Source organism: Netta rufina (genome assembly GCF_964035555.1).
Source record: "Netta rufina genome assembly, chromosome: 1".
In the NCBI taxonomy this organism is placed as follows: domain Eukaryota; kingdom Metazoa; phylum Chordata; class Aves; order Anseriformes; family Anatidae; genus Netta; species Netta rufina.
Window position 1 is genome coordinate 63491719 of NC_140123.1, and position 27619 is coordinate 63519337.

General features: G+C 44.5%; 1 protein-coding gene across 1 annotated transcript in view; it reads right to left on the minus strand.

Moving 5' to 3' along the window:
• RASA3 (RAS p21 protein activator 3) overlaps positions 1–27619 on the minus strand; it is a 103902-nt gene that overhangs the window by 36274 nt on the left and 40009 nt on the right. The window contains exons 4-5 of the mRNA XM_084298756.1: positions 19343–19437; positions 8611–8687 (exon numbers count right to left, since the gene is read on the minus strand). Coding sequence (XP_084154882.1) covers positions 8611–8687; positions 19343–19437 — 172 coding nt within the window. The remainder of the gene's footprint in view (positions 1–8610; positions 8688–19342; positions 19438–27619) is intronic.

A 27619-nucleotide genomic window follows, 5' to 3' on the forward strand; every position in this document is an offset into this window, starting at 1 on the left:
AGTAAGGCAGATGGAGCTGCTCGTTCCAAGAAGCACAAACATCCCAGGCATCAGAAGACACAACTTCGAATAAACTTTCCCATGAAATTAACTTTTAAAAAAATATATCCTTAATGTCTCTGATTTGGCAAGAAGAGAGAACACACAGAGGTTCGGAAACCATTCATGTAAAAACCAGCTGTCACGAAGCGCTGACTTAATTTAAATCGCTCCCCTGGTCCTTCAAGGCCACTCACTTCATTGTGACACTTGATGATGCTAAAATTACTAAAATTCAGATGCGCTGAAACATCTCACGCAAGGCAAAACTCGTGCAGCTTTTCAGAGCTAGCCTAACACTTTTACAGATCAACTGCTGTCCCTTCTTCTGATCAGTGCTGGTACATACTGCTATGACTGTTGGTGCCCTGGGTTCCTACTACAGCCTATCCCCTGTCCCATTAGCAGTGAAATGTCCTAAAATACCAGTAAACTTGGTTATTTTAGCAGGAGCAATGCATTAAATGTGTCATGGACAGTTTCTGCTGGCACGCCGTCCCATTTTGCTTCCTACCCTGAGAGGTCAGTCCCAAAATGTGGTTATATGGCTGTTTGTGCAGCACTAAGATCCTTGGGGAGGAGACACGATGCAAAGCAAGCTCTCTTTAAAAGAAGTTTGCTGTGCCTTGTCACTTTCCATCTTCCCAAGGCAAAACACGATGCAAACGAGGGCATGGTCAGGTAGGCGCTCTGGTAGAACCAGCTGTAATTAGTGGCCCACACCAGCTTTATGATCCCAGTCATTACACAAACGGTTCATACTTGCATCGAGCTGCTCCCTTGTATTTTGGGATCCAAAGGAAACATCTGAATCACACGGCCTGACCTCCTTCAGGACAGCGATGAAATCTCTCAGCTGAGCTCACGATGTCTACAGCATCCCCGGAGCACCTTCCTGATAGAAACCCAGACCAAACTCAAAGGGCTCGCCATGATTAAAACGTCCTCACAATGCTCTGCAGGAAATTGTTCACTGATTAATGACAATGAAGGGGAAAAAAAAGCGATTTAATACTGGTTTCCCAGTAGATTAGCCTTTAGCTCCCAACCACTGAGTATCACTGTGGTAAGAACAAGTAACATACAATCAGAAGGGCCCTGTTCTGAATAGAGTACGTGCCAGGGTTTCATCACTTTGAGGTTTTCCTTGCATAAATCAAACACTGTCACTATAAGACACATTCACCAGGTCTTCAGGTCTTCTTGGAGCTCTTCCAAGTCAACAGGATCCTTTTGAGCCTGGCGTCCTAGAGATACAGGCCCTGAGAAAAAGGGATTTGTCTGTATTTAGCCAATCCCCCCTCAGTGATTTTTTGGGGAATCAGCTGGTGATTTCCACCAAACACTAAAGAGTGGCAGAGATATCACAAGATACCCTGTTTTTTGGCATTTTGATAAATCCTCTGGATGGGTAGAGAAGAGATCCCCAGGGAGAAAAGGGCTGCAGATGACAGGGGTTCAGTGAATCTCTGGAATCGACAAGGGCAACGCCAAGCACAGCTGGGACATCTGCAGTTGTGCAGAGCCTAACCCGAATTACTGCTTCTGTTTGAAGCTCATTCAAAATTACTACAAAACCCTCAGCTTTGGAAGCGAGTCAACCGCAGAATGAGTTAAAATTAATTGCAGGCGCTGCCGCCTCCGAGAGCACAGCCCCCTTGCCAATTTCTGTTCTTCTTAGAAGGGCGCCTTGCACTTTCTTTCAAAGCATTTCCCTTTTCTCTTTTTATTTCAGGGAGCAAAACGAGGAGGAACCAGCAAAATACCTTGCACAGTGAGAAGAGTGGGACAGCAAAAGCAACGAATCTGAAAGTCCTATTATATTAAAAAATAAAAAATAAATACAAAAAACACGAAAAGACTTAATCTCTCCAATTTACAAGTGCTTGGCACACTACAAATATGCAATTAGCAACATGGCTGAAGTATTTTATAATCAAACTCTGACAATGCCAGAAAATGGCATCCGTGACAAAGGTCTACACCAAGAGGACCAAAACCAAAAAGCAAGGCAGGAGACAGCAGGTGACAGCAGCTCTTGGTGACAGTACGTAACCAGCTGAGCTCCCAGTGTGACAGCGAACCCAGGGACACGAACACCATTTCTAGTTCACGGTGATGGAGGTGTTTTCTCCTTCTTGCCACATACACGGGCAGATTTCTTGCAGTGGTTTCCTCTCCAACAGTTCTGTGAAGAATAGAGCTAGTGAAGGGTGTTTCCGATGCATTGTGTACCGTGTCTTTACTCTCTTTATACTCACCAAAAAAAAACAAAACAAACAAAAAAAAAAAACAACTTCAACACCTGTGACTTCCCCTTCACCCTGCAGCTTCCCCTGTTACTGATCTTACTTTGATGCCCTCAGCTCCCTGTGCTGCTACCTCGCAAGTGCTGCTCTTGCAGCAACAGGCAGAACACTTTCAGAGATGAGTGTGATTTCTACGTTTCATCACACCCTGCCACACTGCTCCTTCCAGGCTCTTTTTGGCTGTGCCCAGCACAGGACCAAAAGCAACGGGCACAACCTGAAGCCCAGGAGGTTCCAGCTCAATATGAGGGGGCACTTCTGTGCTGTGAGGGTGACAGAGCACTGGCACAGGCTGCTCAGAGAGGCTGTGGGGTCTCCTTCTCTGGAGATACTCAAATCCCACCTGGATGCCATCCTGTGCAACGTGCTCTGGGTGATCCTGCTGGGCAGGGGGGTTGGACTGGGTGATCTCCAGAGGTCCTTCCAACCTCGGCCGTTCTGCGATTCCTCTAGAAGCTCTGCTAGCACTGGTTTTGGATGGTACCTACCACAGAATTCCCACAACCACTGGGAATGAAGCAGCACATACATTTACCTTCGTATTACGCTAAATTCTGTGTGACCTTTTGATACACAGCCTTTTGATACAGGTCACATTGCAAGACAGCTCACCATTTTACCCTAGAACATCACCCCCAGTCCACCCTAACACGGTGACCTCGAGCTCAGTTCAAAGCTAAAAATCACTTATTAGCAGGATTTATGCTCGAACGACTTGCCTCGATGTATAATCCCTGGCTATGTTTACCCTAGCTAAAACGGGAAGTCCCGTCGAGTTATTTAAGAAGCGGCACTTGCTGCTGAAACAGACCGACTCGGAACAGCCACATTCCAGTCCTGCAGGACAAAATCGGTCCCAGACGCATCCCACGGCGTCACGCGACAATCTCAAAACGGGGAGAGCCTCCAAAACACGCCCTGCCCGAGGTGGGCTGCTGCCAAGAGCCCTAATCAAAGATGTTGCTCTTAATTAGGGCTGCAGATGAAGATACTTGCTCTTGAGTAAAAGGAGCTTCAGGAACAGAGGAGAAGCACCGAAGAAGTGCTCAATAAAAAAATTAAAAAAAAAAAAAACAAAAAAAAACAAAGAAGGGTGAAGGAGAAATTTCATGTAGTGGGAAATTCAGAAGAGGTGATATTTAGAGATGCGGGGTGGTTGGATGGGGAGTGAACAATTTTCATAGGGCTTAGGCTACAAAACAGTCGAGACGAGTTCTGGTGGGGATGGAGGAGCAAAGGGAAGAGAATGATTTGGATGGCAGGCAGTTAAACCTCAACACCACAGCATCACAGCACTACGTGATAAAACACCAGCAACGACACGGTTTCATCCGTGAGCTATCTTCCCCCGTGAGTTTGCTATGAAGCACACGGAGGATTACAAGCAGGAGCAAGATGCCATCCTGCAGGAGAAGGCACAGCTCGATGCAGGGCATGCCCTCCAGAGAAGGGAGACTGTGATGCATTTTAATGGATGCGGGCGTTTCTTGAAAATTAAGCCTTGAAACTACTTCACACCCTCATTAGTATTCCTTACCAGCAGCCACCGAAAGCTGGTTTTCCTCAAAATCCTGCGGGGTGCACTGATCAACTCATACATTAAGCTACCTTGCTTATAGGCAGCAACACCATTTTCTCCTAGCTGATTCAGCTCGCGTTTCAAGCAGGAAAAGAAGCTGCATTTGACCCTGCAGTGAGTTCAAAGCTGGCCGTAGGCTGTAGTTCTCTGCAAAGGAGTAGAAACGCATCGAAAGCAGCACACCAGCACATGTCCTCTAAACCCAGAAGCAGCGAAGCCGTGTGGCAAGGTGGCTCCCGGGCTGAATTTGGACGGAAATCTAAGGAATTCTTCTAATTTGGAAAAGAAAAATTCCCCCTCTTCAGTGTCCCAGATACGATATAGCCGTGCATTTCCAAGCCCCTCACCAATCCCAGCCTTTTGGTGCTTTCTGTCCTTATGCCCGGGAACTGATGGAGATAGCGATCTGAAGGAAAGCCAACCAGCTCCAGCATAAACAAGGGAAGCAGGAAGCAACCTAATTAGCGAAGGAAAATGCTCGGATGACTCAAAGATGATGCCTGCCTGTTTTGATTTTGCACAAGGGCCTGAAGGACTAGCTGTACCCCTGCAGTTTTTCAAGGCGTCTGCAGATGCAATCACTGGTGCCAACAGCAAGCCTTCGCTGGGCAAGACGGGGTCACGTTTTCCTCCAACTCCTCCTCTCCAACCCTAAGCAGAGACCTTCTGCCTTACCCGTGCTTGACAAATGACTCCTTCCTCCTTACCTTCCTCTCCAGAAGGGCTTTCAAAGCTCTTCAATACCCGCAGCTCGGCCGCCCTTCTCTTAATGACCCTTGAAGTGTTTATCTTAGAGATGCTGTATCTGCTTATTGTTTCCTCCCCTGCTGGCCCTTGCAAGCAGCCCGTTTAACTCTGTTCCGCATGGTCAGGAGGCGTCTCGCGGAGCTCTCCCGAGCGTCACACAGCATTTTAATTCATAAATTTACTTCATTTAACTCATACATTTAATTCATTTAATTCATAAATTCACGCCGAGCGGCCGCGGCCCCGCACCAGGGCTACAAATGCTTCATTTATCAAATACAACTTTGGCATTTGGTGTGTTTGCAGGCTCGTGCAGCGCTCTGGAAAAGTGTACCTGAGCTACATCGGAAAGCCAGGGGTGGCTGCTGCAGCTGCAGAGATTTACCATGGGGGGGAAAGGACAAAAGGAGGAGCAGAGCAGGGGGAAAGCTCTCCAGAGCAGATGTTTCCGAGCTGTTTTAAACCTCGGAGACAAGACATAAGGCAGCACTTGAAGGAGCAGCTGGGGACACTGCCTCGATGCAGCCGTTTAAATGTGCCTAATTACACACACACGCTGGAATGCGCAGAGGAAGATCGGGGAGCCAGACTCCCAGCTCACGCTGGCTTTCAGCAGGAGCTGCGGGGCCCGCTCCTCTCGGCGTGCTGGCCGTCAGATGTCATGGTGCTAAATACAGAACGCTGCTTCGAAAAGCTGCCCCTGCTAGCAGGACCCAGCAGAGCCTGCAGATTTCGACAAAATTAAACAGTAGATACAGATCCCTTCTTTTTAATAATTAGATAAAAAAAAGGCTCCGGGATGCGGTGCCTGCATCTGTATTGTCAGCCTAACTTTTAAATTCACTAACACCTCTCGTCATCATTAGCTCTTTTGCAGAGATTCAGGCTGGGAGATGGTGCTGTAGCAGCTGGCAGAGATCGAGGGCCTCTGAAGGGCTCTGATGAAGCAGAGCAGCTTAGTGGGTTAGGGCTAAATGGAAGTCCTGAATGCTTCCTAGGGAGCAGCTATTAGGTAACAGTTGTTAAACTCTTTTTTTTTTTTTTTTGCTTCCTCTGCAGAGGCTAAGGAAGATCACAAACCTTTAGCATTTTAAATAATCTCCTACTTAACGCTCAAGAGCTCGGCGCTTTGCAATTTTAATTTGCCTTCCCATTCAGATGAATTTTCCCATCCAGCCGACTGCTCCCAGTGCTCCACGGGGCTGCAGACCGGCTGAGCGAGGCTTCAGCTGCTGCTGAGGCTTTCTGGAAGACAGGGGTGGTGGCAATGCACGCAGGCACAGAGGGCACGGTGCTGAAGACATGGGCTGGTAAGAAACCCCATCTTTATTTATTTTCTGGATAGGCAAAAAAAAAAAAGCTTCCAATTAGCCCTAGTTTTCAGTCAGCCCACATACGTGCTTTTAAAATACAAGCTGCCCACTGGAAGTAGTTTCTGTTCTCCTTGCAGACCCAAACTGTTTAATTGGCTGTATCTCTGTGCCAATTTGCAGGATAGCGTTCATCTTTCTGCAGCAAAGAGTCTCCAAATTAATTTAAGGGGAAAAAAAAAGGAAGTCAAGGGAGTCCACAGAATGACAATTTGCAAGTTTTCACTCCTGATTTGGCAGCTTTGTCTTACTTGCTCACTGCAATAAACTCAGAAGCTGTCCACAAAAAGAAAGAATCAGTTATTTTCACAAAGCTCAGCTGGTAGCTGCCCTCCTCCAATTCACAAAGCCTCAACTTTTCATTCATGAACCACCTGAAACAAAGGCTCTGCCTCCCCTACCTGCACTATCCTTCTTACTGGCATCTTCTGGCTCCACAGGCGTTCAGTTAAGCATTGCTTCATTCCTGCTGTCTTTTCTTACATGCCTATGCACTGGAGCCCAGCTACCCATGAAGAAACCTGAATGAGATCTCAGCTAGTGTAGAAAATGTTGCAGAGATGCAGTTTGCTGTGTACCTTGCTAAACAAAAGGTGCAGGATGAAGAAATTGCCAGGCTACATGTAAATGTAGTGTTGGTTTTTTTCCTGCTATCATTCCCCTTTCCTTTTCTTTCTTCTTCCCTTTTGCTTTCTCACATACAAGACCCATTGCTATAAAAGCCAGCACCAATGGAAGCACATATTCTAGAAATATTTCTACTTCTGATTTCCCTTATCTACAGCTTAGCTCTGCTCCCATCTATCACCCAAACAATAGCTGTGGAAACGGGCCAGAGCCAAACGCAGTGCTCAGGTAGGCTGCAGAGAGCAGAAGACAGCGGAGAAATTTGACTTCAGCAGACAAAAGACTGCTTGGGCTCCGATTTTCAGGTTGTTTCTAAGAGCCAAGAGCTAGCTTTAAATCAAGAGAAACTCTGAGCGTTACAATTCAGTGCTGAAAACCTCAAAAATTGTCTACACGTTTGAACTAATGCATTGTATTTACTGAACAATACCTCCCAAATCAAAGCCACAGAACGCTTCACAAGCCAACCTAGGTATTTCCTCTGCATTGTACAGAGTGAAAGGAGTAATCTTCAAATCAAGGCCACAGCAGCAAGAATATGAATAAAGATTTAAACCCCGTCTGGTCAAATGAATAGAAAGATAGAAAAAAAAAAAACACAAACGCTGCACACTGCCATAGTGTAAAGGTTGACAGCACCTTATTGCTTTCATGAAGCACGAAGCTGTATGTGCAACACGTTAAGAAGGACCTTTTCTGACACCTATTTGTAGCATTTCAAGGATTTCATTGAAAAAAAAAAAGCACTGGGATCACAATGCCACCAGATCTTATTTGACTGAAGACAAAACCTTTATAAGAAAGCTGGCTGTAGTGTGGCATACACCCTCAGAACAAAACGAAGCGAGGCAAACGCTTCTGAAGGTCCTTCCGTGCATCACCTAACTACTCAAAACAGACCGTGGGGAGAGTGGAAGGATGTTCCTCTTGAAGTGTTGGCAGAGAACCAGACATCACAGGCTCTTACCTCGCAGCTGGAGTTCAGAAGATGCAGGCAGAGGCCTTTGCTGCTGTATTATATCACTAAGGGTGCACTGCACACCTTCAGGAAGGCGAAAGCAAGAGCTTTGCTCAGAAGCTGACGCACAGGGCATTTCTGCTCCTTTCCATCTCTAAATGCAGCATCCTCTGGGCCTGCTCTGAGGAGCAGTCCAAGCCTAATGACAAGCCCACTGTCACGTATGTCCCACACACGTATATCCTCTGACACAGCAGACACAGAGCAGGGTAGGAAGACAATAAACCATCTTTCCCCACTTTGTATCTTCCCCTCTTCTGTAAAACCCCAGGACCTGTGGTGACAGCAATGACACTCCAACCAAAGATGCCAGCCTAGGACTTGGGAGTTGCAGGGTTGAACCGGGTTTCTTAGGACGCATTTGATCATTATCACTTGGTTGTATGCACATTGCACAATGGCAGTTTGACAAAAAATCACAAAAAGTGTCCTCGGGTAGCAGTTAAACGAAGGCTGGGCCCTCCAAGTGCTGCAGAGCCATTCTGATGTCACTTTTGACCTGAAATAGGTACCAGCTGTACCTTTATAGGTCCCAGCTGTAAAGACTACCACGACAACTTACTGACAAAGCTTTGGCAAAGGCAACAACAAAGCAATGTCAGATATTGGTCTGAAAATAGGGCTGGTCAGAACTTCACTAGGAGAGCATTTTTCTAGTGAAACAATTGCCAAGTTGTTTCATCTAAAAGTATTAGGAAGAAAAGTATGTAGATTATAGGGAGGAGAATGAATAAACATCTCATCCTATAAATTTGTAAGGATACCACTGATTAAGGACAATTAGTAAGTAGGTTCAGAGCACAAGAACATTTCATTTCCAGTCAATGTTTTGATCCCTCCAATTATTCTGAAATGAGGCATTGCACACTGTATTTAACTATTTTGTTTCTCATCACTCTGCAGTTACATCTCAAATCCTACCGTGTTGCGAGCTTATGGCAGACCACGCCAGTGTCTGTTATGACTTCGCTCAGTCTCAGCTCAAGGTGGACCTTTCCCTGAAACAAAACAAAAAAACACCACATGAAAAATCAGTGTTATGCAAAGCCAGCCACCCCATTCCAGTTTAAAACAAAGAAAGCCAGTTAATATGAGCAATTTCAGGAGGAGTTTAAGGACTGGTTAACAGCTGTACAGGTGAGATATTTCACTTGCTCAAGAACCCAGGTTAGCAGACATCTCACCCAGTCGCAGTGCGTAATTACTCCCCCGTTACCTTATCTCTCTCTGCGTGTTTTACTAGTTGACTGATACGGAGTTTCTGTGGTCTAGAACAAAAATATTTTCTTGTCGCTTTGTTTATGCTTAGCATTTGAAACACCAAGCTAAGATACCCAACACAACCATTGAAACTCTATCACATCAGCGTGTTATAAAGAAGTACCTCTGTGCTTTACGCTCTGGAAAACTGAAGGGGCTAAAAGCCATGAAGTTCTGACGATAAACTCTGAGACAGGTATCAGTAAAACTACACTGGGCAACTAAAGAAAAATAAATGTCCAGCATGTCACCAGCATCCACTGTTATACAGTCTTCAGCTCCTCACCATCACATTGACTTTGTGGTGACTTGGGTCAAAAATCTATGCTCAGACACGCCAGGAAAATAAAGGCCATCATGAATACAAACTGCATTACCCTCATTAACTCTGTTATGTTCCAAAACACAGCACTGGCAAAAACTCTTACAACATCTGTGGTAGAACACATTTTGTTATTGAGGTATTCTAGCATTTCAATGCTGCCCAACAGTCATTTGTCAATCCCGTTGGCCAAAATGGAGTCATTCACCTTCAAAACTACCTCCTCTCCACCTTTTTTTCACCAAAGGACCCTAAAGCCCACCCAGCTAATTAGTCAGAGCTCTGATGCGGGTGTCATTATTGACTCAGTTTGTCTCGACTCATGCAAAAGCCCTTTCCTAATATAATATCTTCCAGATTTGACCTTTCCTCTTTGTCCACATCACCAGCACTCTTGCCAAAAGCTGTCCGTCCCGCCTCGCAGAGGGGAGTGCAGACCAGACCCTGGCCCCATGTTGCTCCCTGCCGTTACGATCGACTCCCTCCACACTTCTGTCTGGACCAAGGCTGGTGAGAGCAGTCCAAAGCTGGGCAGGGAGTGCAGTAACAGCACGAATGCTCAGAAATTGGGTTTGAGCTCATTCCCCAGCACTCCTACACTTAGCTGTACAAACTCTGAAGCCAATGCTGGAATGTTTGTCCCACAGAAATCAATGAATGATAGCTTCTTACTGTCCCCTTCCTTGCAAACCCCTTCCTAGGGACCGTTCTGACTGCACTTCCATCCTTCCAACCTCTGTCAGCCACTTGCACACTTGGTATTGAGTCCATAGCATTTTTTTCTGTCCAGGGCCTGGAAGCATTTCCCTGCACAAATGCATAAAGCCGCATCTAGACCCACCTCTTCCCAACTCATCTTGCTATAATGACCATCATACAGGCCCTACAAGGGGCTAAGCACACCACCAGCTGAAAACTCGGGTTACAAAGGGCACTTTTCTGGCTTTATTTTATGGCGTTCTCCTTTAATCTCACTCTTCTCTCTTCCACGTATCTGAACACAGGAGCTAAACCATGCTCTCTGTAGAACAAAGTTGGATTATCAACCTGTAAAACAGCTGCTGCCATCTTTGTTGATGTCCTACGTATTACCTGTGTTAGAGAAATCAACACCGGTATGAGTTTTGAAGGAATTAAGAGACGTGAAATGAGGTTTAAGAACTTGACAGAAAATCTCCCTTTGTGGAAAAACACCAAGAAGGCAAGATGCTTTCACAGGAATGCTTCCACTGATCTTAAACAAAGGCGAGACTGATCTCTCTCAGGGATGAAAGAATGCTTCAGTACACTTAGGTGAGCCTGCATGTAAACTTCATTTACAGTGCTAATTTGCTAGATCTCACTCAAACTGAGTAATTAAGATGAAAGCTCCCTACTGTAGAAATGACGCTCCAAAAACGCTCTCAAGCCAGCAGTCCCTCGCACATTTTCCCAGCGACATTAAGAACAAAACATAGCTCAGCCGCCTTTGGGCTGGAAGCCAGCTCTTCTTGGAGCTCTCATTTTTCTCTTCTGAAGACTTCGCGAACGGCCAGCTGCTCGAAAAGTGCCTCAAAGCTTCAGACAGCAAAACAAAGGTCACGGGATCACCGGGCCTGGCAGCCCCGACGACTATTCCCAGAAAACCTCCTCACTTCCAGTTAAAGATTCAGTTACACAAATACATGAAAATAAGGCTGCAGCAGCATACTTGCAGGTTTAATTCACAGAAAATGTAATTTGTACTTAAACTGAATGTTTTTTCCCAAGTCATCTATACCATTAGGATCCATCTGAATAAATTTCCTCCTTGGAATCAGATAATCTCCTGAGTTGGAAGGGACCCACACGACCACTGAGTCCAGCTCCTGGCTCCACACAGGACCACCCAAAAATCAGACCCTGTGTCTGAGAGCATTCCTTCACCGTGTCATTCGCTGGTGTACGATACACTGGATAATGCACTTCTCACAGAGAAGACAGAAAGCTGTGCAATAAATCAGCATTATAAAATCAAGACCTCAGCTAACCAACTGATCATCTGTACTAGACTAAATGCACCAAAGAAGAAAGAAGCTTCTAAAATATTTACTTAAAATTTAACAAAATATAACAATTTAACAATTTACTTACAACACCAAGACATTCATACAGAATCACTAAGGTTGGAAAAGCCCTCCAAGATCACCTGGTCCAACCATCCCCCTACCACCAGTGTCACCACCAAACCATGTCCCCAAGCACCAGGCCCAACCTCTCCTTGCACACCCCCAGGGACGGTGACTCCACCACCTCCCTGGGCAACCCGTCCCAGTGCCTGACTGCTCTTCCTCAGCAGAAATGGCTCCTCATTGCCAGCCTGAACCTCCCCTGGGGCAACCCACGGCCATTCCTTCTGGTCCTATCACTGGTTACCTGTGAGAAGAGGCCGACCCCAGCTCCCCACACCTTCCTCTCAGGTAGCTGCAGAGATCAATGAGGTCTCCCCTCAGCCTCCTCTTCTCCAGACTAACCAACTACACAACAACAATATTTTAATTACTAAAAGAACGACTGATATCACCCAGAGCCTCTAGCTGTTGATGACAGCATTTACAAGTAGGAAATACCAGATAACGGGGCAGGATAACAAGCACAGTGCCCCTATTTTGCCGCTGAAAACACCGTGGCTTGGTTCAGTTCAGAGAGATCCCTGCTGTGGAGCCAGGGACTGAATCTGGGATGAGTCCCAGGCCTGTGTCCTAACCACAAAGTTTTTCTTTCCCCTTTAACACAGCAAGCGAACTCGGAGAAGCAGCTGGATGTTTGACAGTTTCGAAGTAGGATGCATTAATGGCTGAAGCATTTACATAAAAATAAATCAGCATATTCCTAGAAGCAGGGGTGTTTGTTAGCATACCCCTCACATCAGGAAGAGTAGGGTTTTTTCAAGGAACAAGCTGCCAAAGGAGCGCCAGCTCAACTGCTGAACAGCACTTCCCTTCTCCTACACAGGGAGCGATACGGATGGGTGGGTTCAGAGGTCGGGTGTCCTTCCTAATCACCTCCAAAACACCACCACGGGACCAGACAGGTTCTACTTTTCCATTCTTGATCAAGGAAGTCATCAGCTGATTCAATTTCACGTAGGCAAGGAGCGAGTATTCAAAAGGAAATCGGTAACAAACAAAACTTTTAAAAGGCCTTCCTAAGAAAAAAAAAAAAAACTGCTTGTTAAATATTGCCTTCACTAAAATAAATAGAAAAAAAAAAGGATCAAGTTCCAGTCTTGTTAAGATCCTCGTAACACTAACAGGTATCAGGAAGAACTCAAAAATAAAAAATTGTCTCAAAAATAAAAGGGAGGCTAATTGCAAGCTTGCAAATGAAAAGAAAAAAAAAAAAAGGCAGAATCAAAGTTGTGTTTTGATAGGTACAGGAAAAGTTTGCCTACACAATTTCATTTTCCTTGGAAGCTATAAGCTACTGCAGACTGAAACAGCAGAAGGCAGCTGTACAGCAAGCATGCACGCACTGCTTACTTGTCTCACGTTTCCAGCAGTTGCAAATTTGTGGTTTCATTTAAACACTGTATGTGGAAGTAGGAAAGAAAACACACGATAGCGGATTATCCCGAGGTTACTGCTTTCACAGAGCTCTGCCGTGCTGGCATGAGCCACTGGGAGCATTTTTAACAAGTGTTGGGCCTCAGAGGCAGCATTCCCCAAGGAAGACACCCCTAGGAGACACTTCTTGGTGGGTGATGTGCACGTTTTGGGCTGGAACCTAACACACATCACCTGGCCCAGTGACTGAATGCCACTTCAGACACCTGATCTAACTCAAAGCAGATGTGATCCGATGTTTTAGGGAAAAAGTTCCTAAAAAAAAGCACTAACAAACACCAGGAACCCCTGGGGTTTATCCCAAGCTCCAGTAAATGCAGAAATAACTCTGAAACGACGTGAATTTACTATTCAGCAGTAGGTGCTCTTTACTTTTACTGCTTTTCACTCTATTATTTCAGGCTAGCTTTTTAAAGCAACAAACCAAACTGGGATAGACTGTCTCACCCCCGTGAGCACTAAATACTCTGATATTCGTGTGGGGAGGAGGAAGTCTTGCCACAAAGCAGGATCTGGTCAATAAGCAGCCTTTTTGATTCTCACAAACATTATTATGAAACGCTCGCCAGTGTTGCCACACGCGTCAGTTCTCCGAAATAATTTTATCAGCGGGCACGCAGCCTTGAGAATCTTCTCACTCTATCAAAACAGAGATTTCATATCATTTCAAAACAACTGAAAGAGGGAAACCTAAAAGCCACTGTTCATAAAAAAAAAAGAGAGGGTAACACCCATTTATTTCCTGTGTGCGGTGGAAAGCCGATACCGAACCTGGAAGCTGCTTCTTCTTTTTCAAATTTGCATAGAGCCGTGCTTGCAGCGGGTTACACAAAATGTGTCAGTGACTCCTCTTCGTGTTAGAAGCACCTAAATACCTACAGGAACACAGCTAACGCCAGCGCTGGACAGTGGGCACGCAGTGCTTGTAGCTGTTTAAGAGAGCAGGTATTTCTATCAGTCACTGGAGGGGTATCGCCCTGTGCAGTTGATCATGAAGACAATTTGTTCAACCTGGTTTATTTTCAAACTAGTTCATTTTCAGAAAATAACAGTGAACATCAGAGCCGTTCCCGTTCAGTACAGTTTGCTCTGCACGTAGCTAAATCAATGCTTTTTATAGAACAGGAAGCAGACAGATATGGGGAAGACCATGGCAACTTCCACAATATTATGAAGGGAGGGCAAAAGAAAACAGCAGAGCAACGCGTTTCCAGCTTCCTCTGGGCATCTGGGATAAACTTCTCTAACCGTCGAACGGGACTGAACGCAGGAGAGCTGAGTCAAAAGCTTGCAGTGAAATCCTGGCTCTGCTGAAGCCATGGCAAACCTCCCACCCTGGCAAGGGCAGGGCTTCATTCACGAAGCCTGACACGAGGAATACAGATCCTGCTCTCTGCGGGGAGGCGCTGACAAAGGAGCAGAGTTTTTCTGAGCAGCACAGGACGCCTCGAGTCCATCCTTCTAGCTAAAACACAAAGCATTTCAGAGCCAGCAGCGACTGCCAGCACGACAAAAGGCTTGACTGTAGGGGCACTCTCTGAACATACCTGCCAGCAATGTTTTCCTCTAACGCTGTAAGGTCCAAGCAGGGATGTATCGCCTCACGCCCAGGAACAGGCACGCTTCAGCAATAATCACAGGCTGGGTAAGCAAAATGCTAACGGGGCAGAAGAAGGAGGAAGGGATTCTGGTGCCTGAAGAAAGTATTTCTTAACACCCGTAATTTTTTTCACACTGAATTTGAGTACAGAAGGTTAAAATTGAGACAATCTGCTTCCTCGGTGTTGGTTACCTGCCCTTTACATATAAGTATGGTTTTGTTTTTGTTTTTTTTTTTTAAGAAAAATGATAGCTAAATAGGCATGTTTCAGACATATCAAAGCTCTTACGAGGAGGAAGGGGAAATGAACAATTTTCAAGCTTTTATGTCAGGGGTTTTTTTGCTCCGCTTTCCCAACAATGAATTTTACCCAAGACTAGCTTTGGAAAAGCTCTCATGGTTCATACCGAGAACTCAGGTTGAATGCTCCCAAAATTAATCCTGAGAGCTGAGTTGCAGGAGAACATGACCATTTTACATTTGGCATTGCTGTGGAGGAAGCAACTCGGAGGACACTTGAAAACAGGAACATTTGAAAGCAAGAGCCTGCAGAGGAAGACACGTCAGAATATAACTGGCTCTCCTTTTATTTCTCCCCCCGTTTGGCATACACAGACTGCATGGTTTGGAATATGCTTGTGAGTTTTGATATTAATCAGAATGTCTCGGGATCTTTAACCACTCACTGATTACATGTACACAAAAGGTATTGGGCTTGCAAAGCTCGAGTTCCACCAAACAGACTTAACTGTGGAGGGCTGAAGCTGCTGTGGAAAAAAAAAAAAATCAACAAACAAACCTGCTCAAAACCAGAAAAGGCCTTCTGAAGGTTGGCTGTGCACTTGGGCTTAACTGAGAACATACGGACATAGGGAGCACCTGTCATCTACTGCCCCAGGCAAACATCTGAATCAGTTACTGTCAGATAAAGTCCTGCGTGTGAAGGGAAGGCAATCGTTGAAGAGAGATGTACGCACAGCAGCATGGCAAGTTTTGCTTCCAGTTCTTGAAAAGCAGGAGAATGAGAAAACAGCAAATCCTGAACGATAAATGACTCGTGGAAAAGAGACACCTCCCATGGAAAGCGTGCAAGATCACGCTCCTACTGAGCTTAAACAGCTGAGCAAGTTCTGTCTTCTGCTGCAAATCCCTCTGCCCTTCTGAATCTGCCTGGCTGGTTTAACTTTTGCATTGAGATAGACTGTGAACATTTTCACTAATGGTTCAACGCCTTCACTTTCCACAGAAATGCTTGAGCATTTGTGCTGTCAGAGACTGAGTATTTAGCTCGGGGCATGGCAGCATCCCACTGAGGAGCCGGCAGGCTCCAGCACAAGATGGGAACTTCAAACTCCTTTAGCTAAATCCACACAAACCCACCTGGTCACAGCTTCATGCTTTCAGAACAAGTTTTCCAGTGTGGAAAAGTGAGCCCTGAATTATGCATTTAACAGCTCCTGCCGAGTTTCATTCCGCACGCTGTGTAATAAATCTTCCAGACAGCATTGAACACGTTTTAGTAGATTTAAAAAGTAAACGTTCAGAAATCATATAATTTCCCATTCGTATGCCAAACAGATGTAATTTTGCTGAACTTTCATAGCTCATGCTCCACAGAGCAGCTTGAACTTAAGCCACTTGGAGTAAAACAGTCTGATCACCCAGGTTATACCTAAACTGCATGTGGAATATGCCCTGACAGCACTACAGCAGAAGATGCAACACAGTTTTATAAAACTATCCGGAACAAAAACAGCCAGTGAGCTGTGGTGGCACTGATTTACCAAGAGAATAAAAGCCTCTTGCACTCCTGACAACACCAAACATCTTTATAAGTCAGTAAGAATTAGCAGGGTTGGAAAACCATAGGACAATGCAAAGCCTCAAGCTAAGCATCTCGGTAACTGTGTCCAACATTACCACATAATTTTGATTACAGCATCGGAATGATTAGTTGCAGCTTCCGAATAAAATTGGAGAAAATAGCACAGAAATATAAATAAATGCACTCAACTTCTATTAACACTGATTTTTACTGTTCTGCATTTGCAAAAAAAAAAAAAGAGTAATCTTCACTTCATATACTAGTCCCTCGCTATATATGAAAAAAGAAAACAGCATTTCCATTTGAAAAACTTGTACCATTTCTGAACTCCCTAAGTTAGGTCCAAACCATGTCAATAAGGAAATTTTAATTATACACATTGAACTAGAACAGCTAAAAACACCAGTTCTTCCATCAGAAATGCTGTTTTCCATAAGTTCAAGTCAATCCTTCTGTTCTCAAAAATAAGGCCAAATGTATCCCAGAACTGGGCATCTGGGAACCAAGGCACCCAAGATCATTAATATTTCATTAATATTTCCATAATCCACTGATTGTAAGCTGGTTTGCAATTTCTGACTGTGCTGGTTGGTCTTGCTTAAAACCTAGACATTTTCAGGCTTTGCACATGGTAAAGAACAGCTCTCTCTGGGCTTAACACTGTCACCCAGTTTCTTTCATATCATGGCCTAATGATTAGAAGGAATCAGAAGCCAATCTGGTTTGTCTGTTCTCTGTTTGCTTGTTTTGGGTTGTTCATTTATTTATTAATTACCCACTCTGACCTCAAGCCAAGTCACATTCTTTTTGATACTTATTCCTCATTCTGTTCAAAGTATTGAATTGACAGTAGGGACAGTGGCTTGCCTCAGTGCAGTGCTGTGATGCGTAACTAAATAGCCACAAAGTGCTCTATGACATGGAAAACGGTATTTATGACACGGAAAATAGCATTAAGGCCACTGACTAACAAAGACAGAAGTAAGATGCAGGCAATCCCTGGCACATGGCTTAATCCACTAGATATGTGGCCAATTAGGATAATTACTAGAATGAGAGACTGATAGTTGGGACAAGAATATTGTTTTTTGCTTGTTAGTATTTGCATGATTCATTGCAAATGTTAACCTCTTAAAACATCTCAAATGATTTCCTTAAATTTGGAGAAAAACTGAGTGACCCGTACTTACTGCACATACTCCTTCTGCTCTTCCGAATGAAAAAGTAAATGTTTAGAAAAAAAAAATACAACTGAGATACCGCAAGCATAAAAGACACAAACAGAAATACACTTTCATTCCTCTATCTTCCCATGTACAAGAATTCCCACAAAACATTTACCACTCTGCTCCCACTAGTATGGAAAACATAAAGCCCTTGTACAGACTACTTAACATAAAGACCGTGGAACATTTAAGTAAGTGGATAAAATCAGAGGGCTATTCGTATTTATACTAGTTGTAATAAATGTTTATCGTGTAGCCCAGAAGCAGCTTTTAGCGTTGTGCTCTTGTAAAGATACAAATTGTGGAAGTGATGAACTGTGCAATTACAAACAGAGAGCATGCTCTTCGAGCAAACATCGTGCTCGTCTTCTCTCCGAAAAGGTAGAACTGTTTGCAAACCTTTCAGTTCGCAGCCTGAATTACCAATGCTGTCCTAGAAAGTACCCTGGGTCTAAAAAGCTTCCACAAGCTCACTCTGTGTAAATATTATACCAAAATAAACTATGCAGAGGCTTATCCAAATATTGACCTTCTTCAACTGATAAATTACAAAGGGAAAGTTTTCATATCCTGCAGGAAATAAACACTACATCTACTGTTTTAAAGTCACTGTCATCAGAGGCTTTGGGGTAAGAAGAAAGGGAGACAAGGGTAAACAGAACAGACTTCAATGTTAAAAGGCTATTAAAAGCCTTCCCATCACCATTGGCATCAAAATGTGGCATTAAGGAGGATCAATATTTTACAAGAGAATGCTACAGACTGAACAGGCTGCCAGGAGGCCTTCTCTGCATCACATGAACAACAGTATGTTATTTCTCACTCCAAATAAATGAAAAAAATAGCCTTGAATATATTTTCACAAATGCTTCACTACGTTATAACCACGCTACATACTGGAATGGATGTGCAATGCGTGTCTCCTTTTCTGACCTAGTATGGCCAGACTTGCTTGCTAAAGCCAGCACATTATTTCTAACCCTACCGCAGCTTCCTAAGCAGCATTTCCCTGTGCATTTATTGGGTTTATTGTACAGGTCAGACAATATCCAGGCTCCTAAGCAAACACTGTGTTTCAAAAGTGTTGTGGGTTTTTGTGTGCTTTGTTTTTTTTAATAGAAAAAAAAATCAGTTAAGTATCTGATTTGTATTCACTTGATACCCAGCTACGTCATTTTAATTTCTTGTTTTGTTATATAATGACTGTTTTCACAAGACCTGACACTGTAATAGAAATTAGAACCTGCTTCAAAAGAGGCTAAGTAGAAAAAAAAAAGAAGAGTGACACTGTGTACCAAAACCTGCAAAGTACCAAACCCTACACTGAGCTGAAGTGATACTATCATTAGCATTCCCAGGGTTTGGAGCAGGGCCTAGAAATCTGGCAAGTTTTTTTTGTTGTTCTGTTGCGTTTTTTTGTCTGAGATGTACTTGTTGCCATTCCTGTGACGACCTGCCTACACAATTATTTAAGACAGTACTGCACAGATATGATTTTCAAGGTGGTTCAGCTCCCTGTGTAATCAACAGTTATTTATAGTTTTGAAGCTATTTGATACCTAGCAGACAACCACACCCCTCTTTGTATCAGTGGCTCTGGTAGTTCACATACTTTTGATTATTTCTGCAGGCAGAATCCCAGCCCTTGTTGACTTAAGCACACTCGTAATTCACCCTCCACACAAATACCCTCAGAAACTGCAAATACCAGTGAAACCTAAACCACACTTATGAGCAGTACTTCCCTTCTGCAGGGACACGACACACCTCGAGCCATGGAACCCACTAAGCCACCATGGCACTGTTACAAATGCTCCTTTGCCAAGGCAATCTCACCTGTACTTCTGAATCAGCATCAACGTGCTGGAGTTGAAACCAGGTGTCTCTGTTATGATACTTCTGCAGATCTTCTTTCTGTATTGCTACCTTTCCTGGAAATAAAACAAACCAGAAGCACAGTTTAAGACATGCTGTAGTTCCCCCAAAATACGTTTCAATCAAAAACAGGTTTTAAAACAATGATTAAAGGACTATCCTATTCAAGAAAGGCTGCAGATAAAGGAAAGACTTCTTCAGGGCATACTCATTTTTTAAACACAATACATAATTCTTTCTGATGAACAGTTTTTTCCACTTCATATTGTGAAAGCCTCTGAAATTCCTAACATCATACTCACTTAACGGACGGAAGCACAGAGCACTGCATGGATGAGTTTCCAAGTATGCTTATAGTAAAAATACCACTGTTGCTTTTTTTGATATAACATTACAGTTAAACTTGCGGTGGGAAAAGTTTGAAAACTGGTTGTTTCAGATGTTTGAGGCAGATGCCTGTAACAATCCCAAAAGATTGCAAGCATGGGGTTATTGTAAATAATAACATGTCAGGATGAGGCTCTTCACTGTATCTTTGGAGAAGAGATGCAGCAAGTGGAGATGTCAAGTCACTGCTGATTCCCAGACCTGCATTTTGAGGTCTGGTCACTTTGCCACTCTAGGTGGTAGGAGATCCACCAACTGTGCTCACTCAAAGCCTCGCAGAGCTCGTATCCCACAGCCCAGAACCATCCGAGTGATACCACTCACATACCACCTCTATTTAGACCAAAAATACAGCAGACCTTTTCCCCCTGACCTTTTTCAAACCCCCTTACTTCTACCCAATTAACTTTTTTGGTAGCTATAGCAAAAGCAGCCTGTTTCATGCCATTAACTGATGTATATACAAGCTAGGGGCTAACTTGTATGTAAAGCTGAAACTTTCATCTTGCCAGCCTCTCAGGCATTATGTAAAGCACTCTCCGAGGGCTAACGAAACTTTTTCCAAGCTTTTTTCTTTGTATATACAAAGCAGAGCACGGCATGCCTGAGGATCACGTGCTCCTCCGAAAGCAGCCTTGGGCTGGGTGGCTCCCCAGGCACCGAGGAAAGCAGTGTGTTCAAAGTGAAAGGATCCAGGACAGCCAGAGATGTTCATGAGGCTCAAGAAAGCCACTTTCTGGCAGCGTGGTTTGGTAGCAGACCTCTCCGCTCGAGGGAGTTGCTCCCCAGCTCCATGCAGTCTGGCCAGGGGTCATCACACATCACCTCAGCAAATGTTACTAGAACACGTTTACATTATCCACAAGATGAACTACGAAAATCACAAACACAGAGCACTTTCCTTTCTGAAATGGAGACTTTCTTGAGGTCCCAGCTGTAAGTTTAGCATTACACAACTCCGTCCCCTGAAATTCTGGCCTTTGCCTTTAGCTGTGCTTGGAGGGCTCCCCCAGCCCTCCTGCCTGCTGGGCTGCTCCCAGGCTCTCTGTGGCAGCTCCTGCTGCATTGCATTCTCCTCTCACCCTCAGGTTCCTTCCAGTGACACTTTCCAGACTTGCAGGCCTGGTTTCTGAACGGCTCTGCCATCCTTCCACATCCTTCCCCCTGCAGCATCTGCCAGGGTTTCTGCTCTGGCTTCTGCAGAGCTCCCGAGCCACCGCTGCCAAGTCTTGCTCCCTCTGCCCTTGCTGCTCTCCTCCCCCTTCTTGTCCTTCGGAGATTACCAGATCCATCTCCTTGCAGGCATTGAACTAGAGATTAATACAGAGCGGATTCACTGCCAGGCTCTTCAGTGGATGTGCAGAGCTAGCGACTGAAACTTCTTAGAAAAAGAGTAATTAAATTACACAAACCTACAACCTAATATGGCAGAAAGGGTAAATAAACCGTAATAAGACATTTGAGCTGTGCTGAACAGAAGATGTGAAGTTATTCTGCTGAGAACCTCTGTGCTGATGGCTGGGTATTTTCACAGCTATTGCTTTTACTCTCCAACCACAGCACTATGTGGGCAGTTTCTCGGCTTTTTCCTGTTGTACTTTCTCTAAAACATTTTGTCAGAGGGCTATGCTGAAATGCATGACCTTCCACTAATTGCTGTGGCCCTTATCTGAAACTGTCTACTTTCACTGCTTGCTGTGAAAGTCTCTCCCAGAAACCCGACCACAAGGTAACGCACACCGCAGGCTGTGCCGCCCGTATCTTTCCATCCCTTTTATTCAGCCACCTCTCTCACATGAACATTCCTTGTGGAAATCCACAGGACAATTTCAGCACCTTTACATGGCCGAAAAGCTGTTACCAGTGTCCCCTCTTTTCAGCAGGAGATCCCATTACCCTGTAAACCCAGGCTGCAAAACCATCTTAGCCAGGTCTGACTGTACGATCAGTAGGCAGCAAGAGGGTTAACCCGGTGGCACAGCTGTTTTGATGAGGAAACTGTTTGAACAGCACTGTTTGCTCTGCACACAAGCAATTCTTATTAACGAGTGAAACTTATTGACTGGGCTGGCTGGGATCCAGGGTTTTTTTTTTCGCTGTAGACCAAGCGATCCGCAGAGAAGGAGAAGCCAGTGGGATAAAGTGCGCGTGTGTGTGCGTTGGCGGGGGTAGAGCAAAGAAATGGCCGGCACTTTGGCTAGTCTAAACGCGTTTAAGAGTGTATTACTGATAGGGCAGACTGTTTTATCTGTCCTGTGAAACAAATTGTCTACATAAGGCAGCGGCCTGCAGGATTTATAGCTCTCGGCCTGCATATGCTAAGCCACACCAGGCTCCGGTATCACTGAGAGCCACCGGGCCCTGCCCTCATCACCACAGCCACTCGGCCTCAGACAACTTCAAGACTTCGCAAAGAATTAGGTTAACTCTGGGCCAAGAAGCACAAGCTGTCGGCACCTGCCATTTGAACCGATAGCGCCCGGTGAAGGCCCACAGCTCTCCTTGAAGATAAACCTGACGCCAGAGGTCGGCAAGGTTTACCGCCTCTCATCTCGAGGACTTTTCCTCTCAGGGGCTCTTGGGCTCGACCCCATAGCACAGTGCTCCTTTGCAAATACTGCTCAGCAGTAATACCAGCAAAGGTTAGGTAAAAGCATTCTTCTCGCCTGAATTAATCCATTTTCCAGGTCCGACACTCGTCAGGACCTCAGGCTGGGGCAGTGTGAGGCAATTCACACTCACTTCCACACTTCTGTCACCCACATGGCAGCGTTTTCCCTATATCCCCCAAATCCACACTGAACAGGCCTGCAGTGGCATATTTAAATCCTAAACCCTATGTTCAAAACATACGTGACTGCCAAACCCAGCCCCTTATCTCCTTGGGAAGAAACCAAACCACCAGCAAGCTGCTCTGCCAAGCACAGGGCCAGGGCACGGGTGAACGAAGTTACTACAAAAGCGCCCTTTATGGTCCCAAGGGTGCAGAGCCTCCTGCCTTCCCCACCCGCACACCTCTGTCCCTGCATCCCGAAACTGTTGAGGAAACGGTGCCAACTTTAAGAACACCAAAAAATGTAAATAAACATTTTTTTTTAAGGAGGAGGAGGGAGGAGGAAGTTAAGTTTCTGGGGTCATGCGTGGGTGTTGTTTTCATTTTTAACACACCGATCCTTTCAGCTGACCTGTCTGACAGCTTCCCTGCTCAGCCACGTTGACACAGTGGGCAGGCAGGGGATGGCAGGGGGTCAGGAATTTGGGCACGGAGGCAGAAATATGCAGCAGAGGCTGGTGCTGATTTCTGGCCTCACCACTTGAGAAGGTGCTGGGAGAACGCTGCACCCTTTGGGCATGTCCCTTCCCTCGATGGACTTTCAAATGCTCCTCCCAGGTGAGCCAATGCAGGCCAGTAGCATGTCCTTGGGCACATATGAGCTTAATTCAGAGCTTAACATTTCCACACAAAGACTAGCATGGAGTTATAACTTGCCTCTGGCACTCTCCATCCAGTCACAGCTATCTCCTCTCTGGGTTTCCTGCTGGTGAAGAAAGGACTAGGCACCAGCTTGGGGATTATACCTCACCTTTTAATACTCGTTTGCCGGTTTGTAGAGTGTTTGCTTCACTGCTGAGGGATCTGAAAATTTATGTCAGCTCCTAGACTAATAAAAGATACATTCCTTTGCAGAAAAAGAAGTCAGACAGCAGTACGACTGGAGCTTGTCATTTTAAAAGGACACAAGGCTCTACTTGAAAAACCACCTGACATTTATTTCACAGAACCCTGTAAAGGCAGCACTTCAGGAGCTCCAGAATCTTCTCTTTAATTTATCTTGGGACACTTAAACGTTGAAAACCAGGAAACTTTGTGTACTGCTGCCAAGTGAGCTGAAGCAGTAAAATGCAATAGCATTTTAAAAAAGCACAATTCATTTAAAAAACAGCACAAATCTGCTTAGCCCTCCCACAACACGGAAAGAGACTGAAAAAAAAAGACTGCCTAGTTGAGGATCAGAAAGGTAGTGATGAAAATTAGGGGCATGAGAAGGTCTCAGAGGCTCAGAAGCAGCAGAATGGCTCCTTGCTGTCTAGGGTGCAGTGACCCACGAAGCACAAGCACTACCAGACCATCTGCTGCCATTGGTAAGAATTAGTGGTGACAATGGCAGAATGCTTCCAACACGGCAGCGGTGCATCCTACATAGAGGACTGAGGTGTACTCTACTCATATAACCCCAGTTTCATCTGGTTTTTGAATAACTAGTGCAAATAGAAGAATACATCACTTCCACCACCCATTTCCTCCTCCTTGGGATTTATCTTGAAGAGTAAGGCAAAGAAAAGTAGGCTTGAAATTAAAACATAGCTTCTAACCATGGACTATCAACGTTGGTTTTGCTGGCCACAAGCCTAAAGATCTCTCCTGGCTTATATTGCAATTTCTCCTCTACCAGCTCTCTGCCAGCTGCCATCTGGCCCTTTAGATGTACCTACATTTGAGAAAGGAGGGATAGCTAGCCCATGGCTCATCCCAGTGGGACAGCAGTCACTGCTCTCTGCCTTCGAGCAGGCACTCAAATCCCTGAGCACGCTGCCTGCACTGGCCAACCATTTCCTCCATCAGCAGACCCTTCCAGGTACTGCAAGCAGCAGCCACTGCTATTGCATTATCTCCACGGGCCCAGTCTGCTCTTAGTTCAAGCAAGACATAAACCCAACAGAGACTGCTTAATAGCTTCTGGTCTGGAGATGAGTCAAGTGCTGAAGAAAATACAGCAAGCCCAGCTCAAACTAGAGCAGCCAGAAGCATGCTTGTAATGGGAGGATAAATCTGATTATATCCCAAATACAGGCACTATTAACACTGTCATTTGATAAGGATGGAGGCTGTGGAAAAGAACAGTCAAGGTTCTAGCACATTATGCCCAGTAATTTTGTTTATAATATGCGTACTTGTAGCAGGAAAAAGGAAAAATATGTATTTTTTGAAAGCTTGACTTTGTTTTCCTGCTTTTGTCATCATCCATTATGTTAAAACATATTGTGAGTGCAGCCTAACAAATTGTTCTGTGCAGAAAGCATTTATTTTAGGCTCTCTATGCAACCGAACCGTAGAGAATCTTCTCTATATAACTCTAGTTTATAGCTCCTCAAGACTTGTCATTGTGGGACACGGTCATCTGTTTCCTTTATTTCATTAGTAGCTATTTTTATACCATACTGAGTTGATATCTTTCCCATGCCATCCAACAGTACAGCACGGAAACAGTAATCTATGTTTTGACTTCTGCCTAAGCCATAGTTAGGGGTGGAAGAAATAGAGGAACACCAGTTTTTATTACAACATTGATCTCTGTTTTGTGTTGTATTTGAAGATCTTTCCTCTACTTACCTAGCAAGAAGCATAGTTTAGCAGGGAAAACTCTTTCCATTTTCCTTTAAGCCCAGTAAAATAATCAAATGGTGATGTTTCAGCTATATCTGGCAACAATTACCTAATCACAATAGATGGTTTGTTTGGGCCTTGGGTATTAAACGATGGCAACTCCACGAATACACTTCCTCAGCCTTGGTAGCACTCGTTAACAAAGGCACAATCACCTCAAACAATTTTCAATTCCATGGAGTTTTCATTCTGTAAGAATGTCTGTGAGCTACGATTTGGTTTCATCTAATTTAGTCCAGAGCAGCTAAGTTTAATTACCTCTGCAGGCAAATTTGTTCCATTGCCTTATTTGCTTCAGCTCATCTAGCATTAAGCAGGAAAACAGTTATAAGCTGACAGGACACAGTGGCCTCAAGAGCTTCAATTCGTTGGACAGCACACCTAATAACCCCTGTAAAGATGACTTAGAGCAGTGAGTTATAGGAAATGTAATTAACAAAATGACTTATTAGTTTGCTCCTGGCTGTCTGCCCCTTCATTGAGGAGCTTGGGCATGTGGCACCCATGTCTTTTTCAGTGCCATTTCCCCTCCACCAGGACTACAAACCCCTCTGCCAGGAGTAACCCACACTTAGGAAGTGTGATGGGCACGTGATTTGGGATTTAGGTTGAGGATAAATAATTGTATCCCTGTCAGCTGAAGGCCAGATGATATTAACTATGCTTTCAGTGCAGCATTAAGCAACTTGGTGTGGCACATTTCCTGTTTTTAACTGAGCTACGTATTCAAGGTCACGGTCTCGCGCCTCTGAAGTGTTGACTACACACCTAGGAGAATACCAGCTGCAGGCATAGCGGGGAGATGGTTTTCTTCAGAAAATCTAGCTCAGTCCTTAAAGGGTAAGAAAAGCCTTCTGTCCCAGTGCATTGCAACAGCTTGCCACATTTCAGTCTCACTTAACACTTCTAAGAAGCCCCAAACTAAATATTAAACCATAACTGCTACAGAACACATTTTTACATATGCTTTATTTAGCAGCATTTCTGTCCTAATACTCCTTCTGCTGCTTCCACACAGTGATATCTTGTCTTCCCGTCGCTGGTGAAGACACCAATTGCCAGTTTCTCAAGTTAATGCCATCTCCTCAACGTTTTTTTCCTTGTAACGACTTGATGGCAATAGCTATGCTATTTATTATAGAGACACATGTCCAATTAAACTGGCCTATGATTCCTACTTGATAATTTGGAAGTAGAAAGAATATGTGAATTTAATTTGCCATTACTTTCAGTAGGGCATTTCCTACTCAGAGCATCCCCACATACTATATAAATCACTATATTAAACTCCAGGCAGTAGCAGTCAAGGCACGCATTATCAATGCCCAACTTAAGACTGATTTATCTCCACAGTGACTGTATACATCACGTTTTACCTAAAAAAAAGATTAATTATATTTCAGATCCACTGAGATGTGCATTTCTTCATTAAGTTTGCATCCCAGCTGGCACCCAAGGCTCTTCCAAGACACGGTTGTTCCAGAGCTGTATGGTTAGCGAACAAAAATCCCACATGACTTAGCAAATCGTCATTAGGAAAATGCAAATGTAACAAGCAAACATGCAAACTAAAAGATATCTTTATCTGAACAACCCTCCCATCCTGTATGCCACAACGCTACAGCCTGTTCCAAAACCATATCTGCTACGCAGGTTCCAGTTTCTGAATTTGTTTGGCTCTCCTCGGAAGTTTCTGTCAGAGGCTTCAGGGGGTTCTTGTTTTTCATTGTCTCGCCCCCACTCTTTCCGTTTTTGGTGGCTTGAGCCTTCTCATCTGTCACACATTTGAGTTGCGTTTCGGATGTTTTTACCATCCCAAACTTGTACTTCGTATTTGAATAATAAAGATTGTGCCTACTCTGAGCTCCAGTCAACCTGGAAATCAATATTACAACACCAAGAGAAAGTGTTGGCAATACTAAATAGTGACTCAAAAGGAACTTTGCTAGCCAGCCATCTTCAAAAACAATAGCTCCTTGTCAAATTCTCACCATTTTATCACACACGCACACTGTGTTCTCTCTCCTTCTCTCTCGAAACCCCCTCAAAACCAAACAAACAATGCAAACAGATGTCTTAAATGGAGCATATCACACAGGAAACAGGCAAATTCACGCGCTCAGTAACATCTGAACTTAAAATTCTTCTCCCTGGAAGGAAGGCACGGCCCCCAGTTCCCTTCTCTGAGAAAATTTACTGCTGGATGAGCATGGGTAACCACCTTTTTTTCAGCAGAAGTGTCTCATGATGACAGAATATAACAAGAAATCTCTGTAACGCAAGCAAAGGGCCCCTATTTGGAGAACTGAGCAGTTCAGTGGAAGCGAGCTCATTCTAGCACTGCGCTAACCAAACTGTTTCAGCAGGGATCTCTTCCTAACCTCCCTTGCTCGAGCCTCTTCGAG